At 49.2% G+C, this 12,735-nt stretch overlaps 7 protein-coding genes across 7 annotated transcripts; 5 read left to right on the top strand and 2 right to left on the bottom strand.

Moving 5' to 3' along the window:
- Positions 1-81: 81 nt before the first annotated feature.
- On the bottom strand, positions 82-939 carry LCP9604111_6604 (pyridoxamine 5'-phosphate oxidase family protein; the record flags this gene model as incomplete). Its single annotated transcript, XM_039074544.1, has 2 exons — positions 82-821; positions 876-939. The coding sequence occupies 2 exons, from the start codon at positions 937-939 to the stop codon at positions 82-84; spliced, it is 804 nt and encodes a 267-aa protein (XP_038927243.1).
- A 397-nt stretch (positions 940-1,336) lies between these two features.
- On the top strand, positions 1,337-3,315 carry LCP9604111_6603 (aminopeptidase P family protein; the record flags this gene model as incomplete). The annotated part of the gene is made up of 10 exons (XM_039074543.1): positions 1,337-1,532; positions 1,591-1,755; positions 1,822-1,982; positions 2,035-2,427; positions 2,476-2,519; positions 2,572-2,605; positions 2,664-2,885; positions 2,933-3,051; positions 3,105-3,231; positions 3,286-3,315. 10 exons carry the CDS (start codon positions 1,337-1,339, stop codon positions 3,313-3,315), a joined length of 1,491 nt encoding a protein of 496 aa, XP_038927242.1.
- A 722-nt stretch (positions 3,316-4,037) lies between these two features.
- LCP9604111_6602 (protein serine/threonine kinase activating protein nimO) lies at positions 4,038-6,085 on the top strand (the record flags this gene model as incomplete). Its single annotated transcript, XM_039074542.1, has 3 exons — positions 4,038-4,490; positions 4,582-5,901; positions 5,966-6,085. The coding sequence occupies 3 exons, from the start codon at positions 4,038-4,040 to the stop codon at positions 6,083-6,085; spliced, it is 1,893 nt and encodes a 630-aa protein (XP_038927241.1).
- A 1,543-nt stretch (positions 6,086-7,628) lies between these two features.
- LCP9604111_6601 (3-methyl-2-oxobutanoate hydroxymethyltransferase ECM31) lies at positions 7,629-8,775 on the top strand (the record flags this gene model as incomplete). The annotated part of the gene is made up of 2 exons (XM_039074541.1): positions 7,629-8,084; positions 8,152-8,775. The coding sequence occupies 2 exons, from the start codon at positions 7,629-7,631 to the stop codon at positions 8,773-8,775; spliced, it is 1,080 nt and encodes a 359-aa protein (XP_038927240.1).
- A 121-nt stretch (positions 8,776-8,896) lies between these two features.
- Positions 8,897-9,554, bottom strand: LCP9604111_6600 (ubiquitin-like protein ATG12; the record flags this gene model as incomplete). The annotated part of the gene is made up of 3 exons (XM_039074540.1): positions 8,897-8,956; positions 9,018-9,217; positions 9,302-9,554. The coding sequence occupies 3 exons, from the start codon at positions 9,552-9,554 to the stop codon at positions 8,897-8,899; spliced, it is 513 nt and encodes a 170-aa protein (XP_038927239.1).
- Positions 9,555-10,462: 908 nt separating this feature from the next.
- Positions 10,463-11,127, top strand: LCP9604111_6599 (uncharacterized protein; the record flags this gene model as incomplete). The annotated part of the gene is made up of 3 exons (XM_039074537.1): positions 10,463-10,582; positions 10,705-10,883; positions 10,947-11,127. 3 exons carry the CDS (start codon positions 10,463-10,465, stop codon positions 11,125-11,127), a joined length of 480 nt encoding a protein of 159 aa, XP_038927238.1.
- A 527-nt stretch (positions 11,128-11,654) lies between these two features.
- On the top strand, positions 11,655-12,556 carry LCP9604111_6598 (uncharacterized protein; the record flags this gene model as incomplete). Its single annotated transcript, XM_039074536.1, has 2 exons — positions 11,655-12,443; positions 12,503-12,556. 2 exons carry the CDS (start codon positions 11,655-11,657, stop codon positions 12,554-12,556), a joined length of 843 nt encoding a protein of 280 aa, XP_038927237.1.
- Positions 12,557-12,735: the final 179 nt, after the last annotated feature.

Here is a 12,735-nt window from a genome sequence, read left to right as displayed (position 1 = left end):
TTAAGAAATATAAATACTCAAAAGCAGTAGATTATGATCACCTCAAAAAATATCATGAACTTAACCAACCCGGCTTCTGACTCAGTGCTGCTCCTCGGGTGGCAGCTGAACCTTCACTGCACTCTCCGCCAGAGCTCTGTTCCGACTATTCTTGCTAGCGATATACGAATTAATATACTCGGGCACTTCAGCGACCGTACCATCACCGCTTGGAACCGGGGTACCAAACGTTTCCCATACCGGAACAACACCAGTCCAGACACTACCAGTAATCTGCGCGTTGCCTGAGTCCTTACGCTCATCCGAAACACCACCATCACGAATCTTACCGCTGCCATCCACAATCCTTACCTTCAGGATGACAGTCGACTGCATCTCCGCACGATCCGGCGGCACACGCGAGTGATCCCAGCGATCCGCGAGGACAGAGTTCGTGATCAATTTCATGGCCCAGAGCTTTTCTTCATCATCTGTGACGAGGGTCGCATAGCCGTGTAGGATGGCAGAACGGTAGTTGTAGCTGTGCGAGTTGGGCGTGAGCGATAGGATCAGCCCGTCTACTTTGCTTGTTGCGACGCATATGGGGAGTCCCTCGCCATCGCTGCAGCTGCGGGCCAGGTTCATAATCCGTGAGCTGACGTAGCCGTGGAGGTAGCACTCTAGAGGCTCATCGATGCTCGCAGAGGGGAATTCGAATGATCCCATTTGTCCTATCATCGGTAGGATTGCGGGGAATGGGTCGTCCGGGCCTGGGTTGAAGGATACATGAAGAACTTGGGAGTCATTGATGATTGAATGAATTGGACCTAGGTCATATGTGGCTAGAATATAGTGTTAATAGTTGAATATAGTGCAGATCTATAGTGATCTCGTACCTCGATGCTTGTACCGGTTGGCGGTGTTGGAAACCTTCTTCGGGTAGGTCAAGGTTCGGCCCATGATGTATGGCAGTTTGTAGAATGTGTGTAGTTAAGAGAAGCAAGAGGTAAGCGGCGACGATATAAGCCTTTAAGTGTTTACTACGTAGATAGATGATGAATATAGATAGGTGATCCGATGAGCTAGGGCACGCCTTCAAACACCCTTTTTAGCAGGTCCATCCGCGCAAGGTTTCCCCACAAAGGTTAGACCGAGACATTCTTGATAGCAGGCTGCGCACAGATGCATCAAACCAAGAATCATGTATACGACATGACATGGGAGTGGACAAGAGAATGGTCTCCGATGCCAAACGCAGCCGAGGTGATTGGCCCACACCGCCGACTGGACCGCGAACCTGGCGATAACAACGACTCCAACAGTTTACTCTTATCACTTATTTTTGGGACCTTGAAGCATGGCGGCATGCAGGTCTCTCGTGCGCCAGTGCGTCATCAATCTGCGCTCATCTAGACCTTTGAGTCATTCATTGCGCCAACTGCCTAGATGCAACCCTCTGTCTCGCAGTTATGCTACCTCGGTGGCCGCCGCGGAACTCAGATTCGGCCAACCGTTGCATGAGACGCATCCCCATATCCTCAGCGCAGGCGAACGTTTGTCATTATCTGTGTCCTTGAGTCTTGTTTATTTCGCTGATCGTCTGTTGTGTAGTTACTCCCGGAATAACCGCCCTTGAATATGCACAACGTCGATCGAAGCTCGCCAACAAGCTACCCAAAGGCGCGATTGCGGTGTTGGCTGCCTCGGAAGTCAAGTACCGTGCCCAAGGGATCTTCAATGAGTACCGCCAGGATTCTAATTTCTTTTACCTGACGGGTAAGTTTGCTTGGCACGCCCGTGATGCCGCGGAGGACACCCGCTAAACAGTTCCACGCCGGATAGGATTCAACGAACCGAATGCATTAGCGATCATCGGAAACGACGGCTCTGGCGATAACCATATTTTCCATTTATACGTGCGGGAAAAGGATCCCAAGGCAGAACTCTGGGATGGGGCGCGCTCCGGCACCCAGGCTGCTGTGGATGTCTTCAATGCGGATGAGGTGCGAAGTGTTGGCTTAACCAGGTGAATCATTGAGCTGACACCGAGAACAGACAGGAAACATTGAACGCATTGGAGATATTTTGCCGAGTATTGTCCAGGGAGCGACAGAAGTTTACTCGGATATCCCGACATTCGATGGTTCAAGATCATCCTTGAATCGGTATCTGTATGGACCAACACTCGCGTCGGAAAAGTTGAAGAAGGTCGTCGACCACCGCAGAGTCAAGCCCCTGAAGAATCTGCTCAATGAAATGAGGGTGTTCAAGAGTGAAGATGAGGTTGTACAGATGCGGCGACTGGGACAAGCGTCAGGGAGAGCATTCACCGAGGCTATGCGACAGGACTTTACCCGAGAGAAAGATCTCTATTCCTTCCTGGAGTACCAGTTCAAGGTGAATGGTTGTGATACAAACGCTTTCGTTCCCGTTGTCGCGGGTGGCCAGGTAAATCTCTCGACTTTTTTTTGGTGAATTGGACACTGACGAACCTAGAACGCTTTGGCTATTCATTACACACGAAATGACGATGTATTGAAGTTCGTATGCCTTTCCAAACTATTCTGAGACTCTGCTCACGCTTAATTTTAGGGATGGTGATTTGGTTCTCGTTGATGGCGGTGGTGTAAGTTCTTCTAATCTGAACTCGATCTTACAGCTCTAGGATACTGACCAAATTATAGGAATGGGGAGGCTATATTTCTGACATTACTCGAACATGGCCTGTCAATGGCAAGTTCTCTGATCCCCAGCGGGATCTGTACAATGCTGTGCTCAAAGTGCACCGGAGCTGTCTCGCTCTGTGCCGCGAGACTTCCAAACTTTCTTTGGACAAACTTCATAGCATCGCCGAGAATGGGTTGAAAGATGAGCTCAAGTCCCTGGGCTTTGATATTTCCGGCAATGTATGCATCCGACCTCCTTCCGTGGGTATGCCGCTGACTCCGACTAGGCACTGAACGTTCTCTTCCCGCACCATTTAGGCCACTATGTCGGCCTGGACGTCCACGACTGCCCCGGGTATTCTAGAGGGTACGACCTGAAAGCAGGTCAATGTATAACAATTGAACCGTTCGTCCCCAGCCTCTTTCTCCGCAGACTTGAAACAAGCTAATACATGCCAGGGGTATCTATGTTCCTAATGATGAACGATGGCCCGCCCATTTCCGTGGGATCGGAATTCGCATCGAGGATAGTGTTTGTGTCGGAGACGAACACCCGATTGTCTTAACCCCTGAGGCTGTCAAGGAGGTATGTTTTAACTCTAGTAACCCCCCGCATGCACTCGTGACTAACTTTTAATAGGTTGCGGACATTGAGGCACTGCGTAATTAGATCTGATGTATACGGTAGCCGTTAGATCCCTCAAATTCCCATGTACAATAGCATAAGGCTTCAAAAGATCATATTTGTGCCCCTTTATTTTATCCTATCTAATTTCTAAACTAAACCCTACATGTCTGGACTATCCTTGCCTAGATTACTTTGTGGTGGCTGGTCTGCGGCCAACCCGAAGGCTGGTCCGGGGAGGTTGGAGTCGATTCGGCAATTTTTAGCGGCTGTATGTTAATAAGAGAACATTGCACAAAATATCCCCAGAGAATGAGACCGAGAATGGAAGTAGAGAAGCAAAGAAACCCGAAAAGAATCTTGGTCGCGGTCAAAGAATGCAATGTTGATGTTCATGCTTCGCGCTCTGCCGTTGGTTGTCAGGCCTCCGCCCAAAACAAACTAAGCTCCACACCACACGACGTGCTTTGCTCTTCTTTCTTTCCTCCTCCAGGTCTTCCACCTCGTCTTTCTCTTCCCATCCAACCCTTGAACACTTCGATCTATTTCTCTTTCCTTCGGCTGCTTGTTATCGTCTCTTGGATACAATGTCCATTCTCTGATCTCCTCTAACCTTAGACGTGTAGCACGCGTGCTCCTGACCGAGTACCCCTCTTTGATATTTGACTGTTGTCACTATACAACGTTTAGACGCGTTCTCGACCCTGGGAACTTGTTTCCCAATGGCAACTGTCTTCGTACCTCCCTCGCCACGAAACTCCATGGCCATGGCGACTCGTCGTCCACTCGCAAACGTGCCGAATGCAACCAATTCTCCACACAGGGCAGGGCTGTTACCAGTTAAACGAGCTCGCTCTACTCAAACGGAGATCCCGTACGGACAACCACCGCCGAAGAAACAATTGATTGAGAGCATGCAATACGAGTCTCGTTCCGCCACCTGTCAGACCACGAACACGGACTCGAAACTTTTCGCCCGACGATCGAACAACAGTAACCCTAGTGCGTTTGAAAAGAGGCTCGTCGCAGCCAGGGAGAAGGAACGCCAACCGCAAGTGAAGCACATGAGAGTCGAGAAGGCTCCGGCAGATACCATGGACTCCATTCGACAATGGCAGCGGCACTATAGGAAGGCATTCCCACAGTTTGTGTTTTACTTCGATAGCATTCCCGAGGATGTCAGACGGCGGTTCTCTCGCCAGGTCACTGCACTTGGAGCTGTAAGTCATATTGCCCACAGAACATTGAGCTCTCCCGTCTTCAGTGATTACACACCCCCATTGGCATCTTCTCTAACACACTGCGATATAGCGCGAGGAGAAGTTTTTCTCACGCCTAGTAACCCACGTTGTCACCTCACGAGCTATCCCCCCAGAATCGGCCACCCCAGCAGAACCGGAGTCAACTGTAGACGCTAGAAACCGCGATAGCAACGTTCTAACCGTCAACCCTTCTCTCATAGAGAGAAATGGCGACAATCACCTGCATGCTTCTTTGAAAACCGAGACCCGACGTGACCAAGGCACCATGGACATTCTGCAAAGGGCTCGACAGATGGGCATGAAAATCTGGGCGTTGGAAAAGCTTCAACGTATGATCACTACCATCAATGACAGTGACATCGCCGCCCAATATGAACAGGCTGCTCGGAATAAGGCCGCTGGTGGTAACGCCGCCAACGCTGATCTTTCGCGGGTTCTTCGTCAGGAACTGCTTAATGGGCCGTCCGATCGTGATCCATTGGCATCACTTGAGATGATAATGTTCAAAGGTCCATTTGTCTACATCCATGACATGAACGAGAAGACCAAACCAGTCATGGTTCGAGAATATCCCCGAGTCGCTAGACGCCAGGATGGATCTTGGCCACAGTTCCGAAGTGCCCCCCTCGGAAAATGTCCCTTCATAGATGAGCCCCCAAGCAGGAAGGAATATGACCGACACCGATTGCGCCAAATTCACAAAGAGAAGAAGGCTGCATCTCACGCGGCTGATGGGACACGTCATGCTAAGCCAAAAGCAGCTGCGCCAGTTCAAGCTCCCGAATCTGTGACCACAACAGAGATGGCACACTCCCAGCCATCGGCAAAGCAAGAGGAACGGGTTCCGCCTCCAATCCAAAATGAAACCCAAAAACCATTGGATGAAACCCATGAGCGAAAGAGTTCTGAAAGCTTTGTTCCTCCCCACTTCCCTCGCACCGGGCCCTTCTATGCTGGTTGTGAGCCAGCTGCCTCCGGTATTCAGCCGTCGAACATGACATCCGCAATTCGCTCACAAATGATCTCATCTACTGCTGCTGCACCTGGCGCGAAAGCTGGGCTCAGCAAGGAGGTTCATGGGCTCAAACGAAAGGTTCTTGAGAAAGGTACAGGTGGATTCACGGCGGGATCGATGGCTGCTCCTCAACGCCGTGGGGATGGATTCACCACGGTTACGACGAAGAACAACACCAACCCCCCTGGTAAACCCAACGTTGTCATCAATGAAAATGAGGCAAAGCAATCTGAGGTCGCTGGTTCCAAGCGACAAAGGGAGGACAAAGATGAGCAAAAGAAATCCGAACGCCGCAGAGATCCTAAGCCTGGCTATTGCGAGAACTGCAGGGATAAGTTCGATGATTTTGAAGAGGTAAAAAAGATTATCTAGGTTTCCTTGTTGCTTAGGTCCTTCTCGATACTGATCAATCTCTTAGCACACTTTGACTCGCAAACACCGTCGGTTTGCCGCGAACTCCACGAACTGGGCTGAACTCGATGCATTGCTCTCCGAAATCCAGCGCCCCCTCAAGGACGAATATGAATATGACGAATAGATTTGCCGTTTCTCACAGCATTCCATGATTTCCTTTCGACCTCGGCCTCTTCTATCCGATACTTTCGCACCCTGGTGGAGTATCTTTCTTCTACCACATTGCATTTTTATTTCCGTCATGTCCGATTTGAACCTCAGAACCTCGCATAAACATACCCTCGGCATCGACACATGCATGGTGGCGTTTTTTTTTCCCCCTCTTCTTTTTGTTTATCATGCATCAGCAGTACCAGTAACCAGTTCCTCTCCGACGGTCTGATCTGCTTGGCTTGACCTCAATGGAGGTCGTCCACTCTTTTACAGCATCTTTCTTCACTTCTTTCGATTGTATTGAATATCCGATTTTAAAACAGCATCAGGTCGCCTTGGAATTCGTGAACCGACCTATATCAACCGCCGACGGCAATTTTGGATACTTTCATTTCTCATGTTGCTCCAAGAAAAACTCAACGTCGACGCTGCTTGTCTCATGTGCAACCAGCTTCTGCTTTACGGTCTCTAATGGTGGCCGGTTGCGATATACCGAAGGTATAATGGACGATTTAGCATGGACCAAGGGTTCCTAACCTTGCATTGCACTCCGTTCTAACACATCGTTATCCCCTTTTTGGTCCCACGGGGCCATATTTTCTATCTCGTCAGCTTTTCCTTGCGTCTTCTCACTGGTGGTACCTTGTTTTCTGATGGGCTGTGGCTTGAATACCCAGCGTAGGCGGCCGAGTCTCTGTTGAGATTTTTACTTTCTCGTGACATTACTTACCCGAATAACCATTTATTCGACTCGATGATCTGTATGCAGTTTGTATCGTGCTAATTGAATTGTCTGCTATAAAATATATTCTTCAGTAGAGAACACCAGCCAGAAGTAGAAAAGTAGAAAGTGTGCGAGGCCCCTCACTTAGCCCAATGCGGTAATCACCTCGGCGTGACGTAAACTGCGAGCGGTGACATTAGTGCCAGGCGGTGAGAGTAAAAAAAATATCCCCTCGAGCTCCAGTCAATGTCAACATAATAAAAGCTTTATATTGAATATTCAGTTGATAAAGAGACAATTATCATAGTCACATATTCCTACTAGCGCTAGATCGGCGTGAATGCACCGTTCCTGAGCCCATCTACCTTGCAGCCCCGCAAAACGTCTCGGTACTCGGCCCCGTAATCGGCGGCAGTAACGAAGATCTTCAACTTCAGGAATGAATTTGTGATGCTCCCAACTACGCCGCATAACCCAGCACGTTCCGGGCAGAAGGATATTGAAAATACAAAACCGAAGCTCCGGACATATTCCTCGATATATGACCTCTCGCCCTCTTCATCGTTTTTGCTCGCACACACGAAAAGCTTCAGTTCGCCGCTGAAGTCATAATTCCTTTGATATTGCCACTTCTACAGCTCGGACGGGATACAACTTGTGCATATATCATTGCATATTGGTACATATTGAGATATATACTTCTTGGGCACCGAAATTCTCGCTATTCGAGATCGTGCGTCACGAGGTGCAGCCGCGCCACTCCGTTTTTGACAATCATACCACAAACCCAATGGCCGCCCCAGGCTCTGTGCTGCAGCGCACAGCGCTAATCTCTTCATCGATGCTAAGAACGAGAGTGATATCCGCTACCAGGACGCAAGCCACACACACCCTTCGCACCGGCCGCTGCTCTGCCCTGTCCTCCCACATACCGACGCACCCCCTCTTCCAAACCCGACATAGCTCCTACTCCGCGCCCACACTCCGTGAAAATGAAAAGGCGCGAAAGAAGGTTACTATCCAGACGCTCCAGAACATGCACAAAAAGGGGGAGCCAATCACAATGCTCACGGCACATGACTTTCCCAGTGCTCATGTAGCCGATGCGTCGGGGATGGATATGGTGTTGGTAGGGGATAGTTTAGGGATGGTAGCGCTTGGACTGGAAAACACGACGGAGGTTGTTATGGAAGAGATGATTCTTCATTGTCGGAGCGTAGCGCGGGCAACGAAAGCCGCGTTCATTGTGAGTTGCCGGGATTTTTTGACTGGCTCCACAGTGCCACCGACTAACAATCATACCCCAATTCCAGGTCGGAGATCTACCAATGGGGTCGTATGAAGTGTGCGCAGAGCAAGCCATCGAGTCATCACTGCGTCTAGTCAAGGAAGGTCGCGTACACGCCGTCAAGCTCGAAGGTAGCCAAGAACTCGCACCCACAATCAAGCGCATCACACAGGCCGGTGTTCCGGTGGTAGGTCATGTTGGTCTCACACCGCAGCGTCAGAATGCCCTCGGCGGCTTCCGTGTGCAGGGCAAGACGGCTGTCAGTGCGGTGAGGATGCTGCACGATGCTCTCGCTATGCAAGAGGCTGGCGCGTTCATGCTGGTGCTTGAGGCGATACCGTCGGAGGTTGCATCGATCATCACGCAGAAACTGCGGATCCCGACTATCGGTATTGGTGCCGGGAATGGCTGCTCCGGGCAGGTTCTGGTGCAGGTTGACATGACTGGGAATTTCCAGCCCGGTCGGTTCGTGCCGAAATTTGTTAAGCAGTATGCGGATGTTTGGGATGAGGCTTCCCGTGGCATTTCGCTCTATCGCGATGAGGTTAAGAGTCGGGCGTTCCCTTCAGAGGAATACACGTATCCAATTGCGAAGGATGAGCTCGCCGAGTTTCAGAAAACGGTGGACGAGGTCTTCCGGGAATCATGATGCGCCTGATTGCCATTTTTTCCGTGGCCATTTCTTGCATATTTTGTCTATATTAATGCATCATCATCATCATTTGTACATAGCATCATTGAGCAGTTCGCGCTGGTTGTTCATAGCCTACTCAGCCGAACGCTGGCGTCATTGAATAAGCGACAATCAATTGATCGTCCGTTTTGAAACACTATTATGACATTAGCATTCAAACTCGAGGAAGTACGGTAGAAAATCGAGTTGACACTCACCCTCCATAGTCCGCCCATGCCTTCATCCAGCCCAGGCGCAAACACACTATTAACATAACAAAAGACAGAATCGGTCTCTTTGCAGTCCAGCTTCTTGCGCAGGAATTTGACAACTGTCTCGAATTTCTGCGAAGCGCTAACCTTGAACACCCGACTTTTCAAAATCGGGGCTGATGGAAGAGGCTGGAAGCGAACAGTAACTTAATCACTATTAGTTGAATTCTACCATCTGAGGATATCGCGGTGATCTGATCAACCCAAAGCCCGGAGAAGAGGGGTCCTACCTTTCCCCGAATCAATACTCTCCACGTCTGCAAGAGCCTCGTGCGCATCACGGGGTAAATTGGTCAGCATGACCGATGCAGACATATTCATCGGTAGATCAGCGCCATGGTCGTCATCTGGGATCGGGGCGTTTGCTGAGCTGGGAGTGCCTGAGCTCTGGGACTGCCGCAGGCTTGGGCGATGGCTGAGTGTGGTTTGTAGATTTGGAGTGGGGGAGCGTTGTGGAGAACGTGTTGGAGAAGATGGATTCATGATGTATGATGCTACTTAGAGAGGTACGTAGATGGGAGGAGAAAGATGTAAGTAAGTTGGGGGTTGACGGAGGCGGGGGGCCTTAACGCGCTTAAAGTTTGGGCTACGCTTAGATGTGTAAACAATCATTTTCTGTAGAGCTTCATAGCTCTGAAAGAAGTTTGCCTTCTTTTCTTTTCATAGATAATTGCAAAGGGTTTACTTAGATCCAACCTTCTGGGGTCGGAGGTGTAAAGTTAACATCAGGCAGAATTTTATCTGGGAAAAGCTCTCTCCACTTCTTTCCACCGTCCTACATCGTCGGGTCACGCAAAAATGGAACCGGGCAGTCTTCGATCATTGATAAAATGCAGCTGCAAGGAGTCGCAGCCTCAGCTGTAGCTTTCTTCTTGGCTCTCGCTTTAGCATTGTCCAACCGAATGCTCTTGCGCTCTATAGCGAGGAAAACCAAGAAGGACACCCCGGCTAGGGCAATACTCTAGATCCAAACGGCCTATATCTCGCCCCATAGGAAATATCAACTCTTTCCCTCTTGACTCCAGTACTACATTTGTACATGTGGATTGCTATCGTATTTCAAACAATGTACCCAGGCTCTGACATCACATTGTAGGCTCATATCTTCCGTATAGACCATCGCCGTTTCTCCCTTTTGATAAGCTTCATCCAGCTATATAAGTAGCTCTCTGTTTATTGCTAGAGAATCATTTCTGCTTCTCTTTTCTCCCTGTCCTCTGATCGTCCCAAAATAGTCTACAGGGCAATTTCGCAGACGCTAAGAACTTCATGTCAAAAACTATGCGCATACCAACAAAATGTTTGATAAACTCGTCCTGTTGCTCCTGTCTTACTTTTTGGCACTGTCTAGTAAGTTTGGCCTCAGTTTGGTCTCTTTTATTTCAGTCGCGATGGCGATTCGGATAGAGCAGGGGCCTGAGTCCACCGTGGCGGAGCTCGTCCGCCTTGCTGAAGAGAAGGGCGGTCGAGTAATGGCCGACGTGGCCACTAACCTCATCTCAATCGTTATGGTGTGTGCTGTGACCCTACAAGGCATTTGACTTGTGTACCAGGTGTTATGGAGACTAGTTGACCAGTATATCCCTTGGTCGCTGTTCCCCGTGAAGGAACAACAAACTGAATCCTGATATAGCTAGTTTCTAGCACCAGGTGCTGGGAGGTTTTATATTGCTGCTTTTCCCTTGTCCGACAAGCCCAAGAAGGGATTGGTGCCGAGAAAGTCAACGATATCTCGAATCTGCAGACCGCAATCTCGAATCTTCAAACCCCAAGTATCATTGTGGATTTCCTAGATGAATCAATAAACTATAAGTAGGCAATGGCATATCGTACAAACTATGATCTTGTTTTACTCACATACAAATACGACATTAGAACTAAGAGAATATGTACCAGGTCAAGGCTTTCCCGAGCCTCCCCACTGGTTAGAGCAGCACTTCCCACAAGTGGCACTATTCACTTCTCCGGTTCCCAAGGCTCGTTCTCCGCCCAACGGCCTGGGGCGCATGGTTATGCGCGGAATATATATCTGGGGACTAAGTTTGAACGGCGATGATGCGGGAGGGAGACCGTATATGCAGCTCTGAAAGAAACGAGATAACCACCTTCAATCTGCAAAATCATTCATATCTATCAATTCTATGGTTTAATCTAGACCTAGATAACAATAAAACAGCTTTATATTTAATCCCTCCCTCTTTAACTTGCCTAGATCGATAGCACGTTGACTTGTCAACCAGGAGAATGATCATAGATTGAACCTCTTTCTGTGAGGATGGGACTATTGTCAGTTCTGGTGCGAGAGGGAGGTCAATTACAAGTCATCTTTGATTCTAGGCTTACCTTACTATATCATTGAGCTATGTATGTCTCTCTAAATAAAGGCAGTGTCATAATGTTTGCCAGTTTGTTATAATACAGTCACAGTTCCTTTCATATGGGTGTATATGGCAGCGACAAATCGGAGATCGTCTGATAAATGCGTATGGTACGCTTACGGAGGATAGTTTTTTAAGCAAATCATATCTTCGTTTGATCTTCCATTCAACTACTCTCCTCCACTTCTTTATCACACAACACACCATGGCGCCTGTCTATCATGGCCAGTGGTCTTTTGACAAGGACACTTTCTGCGTGACTTCCTCCGGTGGCCATGTTCACCCACGTGCGACGTATTCCGAGCTGGATGACATTTTCTGTGCACCTTTAGGCGACATCAGGGACAGAGCTGACCATCAAGATCACTGGTACGAAGCACAACTTCTCCATTTTGGACTACCACCGACAAGAAGCAAAGCTGCAGCCAAGATGAGGTTGATGGATGCCTTCCAGGATGAAACTCTAGATGTTCCGGAGCAAATTCTCCGGATAGAACAATCACTGTCGAAGAAGTGGGCCAAACGAGACTCAGAGGCTCGTGTAATGGGTCCTTCGATGCGACCCTTATTTCATCCTATCATCGGGAGAGCGGCGGCAACCGACACTACCGAATTTGGCACCACCCAGAAACCGTGGGGTAATCAGGAGGGAAATGCATTTGGTACAGGCTTCGCCGGAGGAGCCAGTATGCAAGGCAACATGCGACCCCAACGAAACCAAATACGACCCCATGCTCATTCAAATGGAAAGAAACGTAACCACGAAGAGCTCCCGACCCGCCCTATGAAGAATGCCAGATCTCGTGGTGAGACTGGTGGACCCAACTTGCAGGACCAGATCCAGGTCAACCCGAACGGCGAGACCTTCCATCAGAGACCGACAGTTATTCCAGTCTCAGTTGGAAACGGACAGCCACTCCCGGCTCCAGGCATGGAATTCCAACAAATTGGATATCAGACAGTGCCTCTATCGCACCAGACTACATATGAGACAGTGAGTTGTCTTTCCGTGTATAAGAAATACAGTATAACCATATCTGACCACAAACGCAGGACACACGACTATCTTCACCCGGGCTAATGGACATCGACGGTCCAAGTGATTAGTCTAGGTACGGCTACAATCCAGCCAATATTCTCAACCTCAAGGCTGGATGGAGTTCAGTAGCCAAGGTATGAGTGGACTTCGGGATTTGGATTGGTGAAGGCAAATTTGAGATAAGCTAGGGGCATGAGAATTTGTGTTAGGTGCTACTAGGGGGAGAGGAAGATTCGTGAAATGTTTG

This window comes from Penicillium roqueforti (genome assembly GCF_015533775.1).
Source record: "Penicillium roqueforti strain LCP96 04111 chromosome Unknown scaffold_18, whole genome shotgun sequence".
Taxonomy (NCBI): Eukaryota; Fungi; Ascomycota; class Eurotiomycetes; order Eurotiales; family Aspergillaceae; genus Penicillium; species Penicillium roqueforti.
Note: the sequence above shows the minus strand (reverse complement) of the source record. Positions and strands in the feature narration are given on the sequence as shown.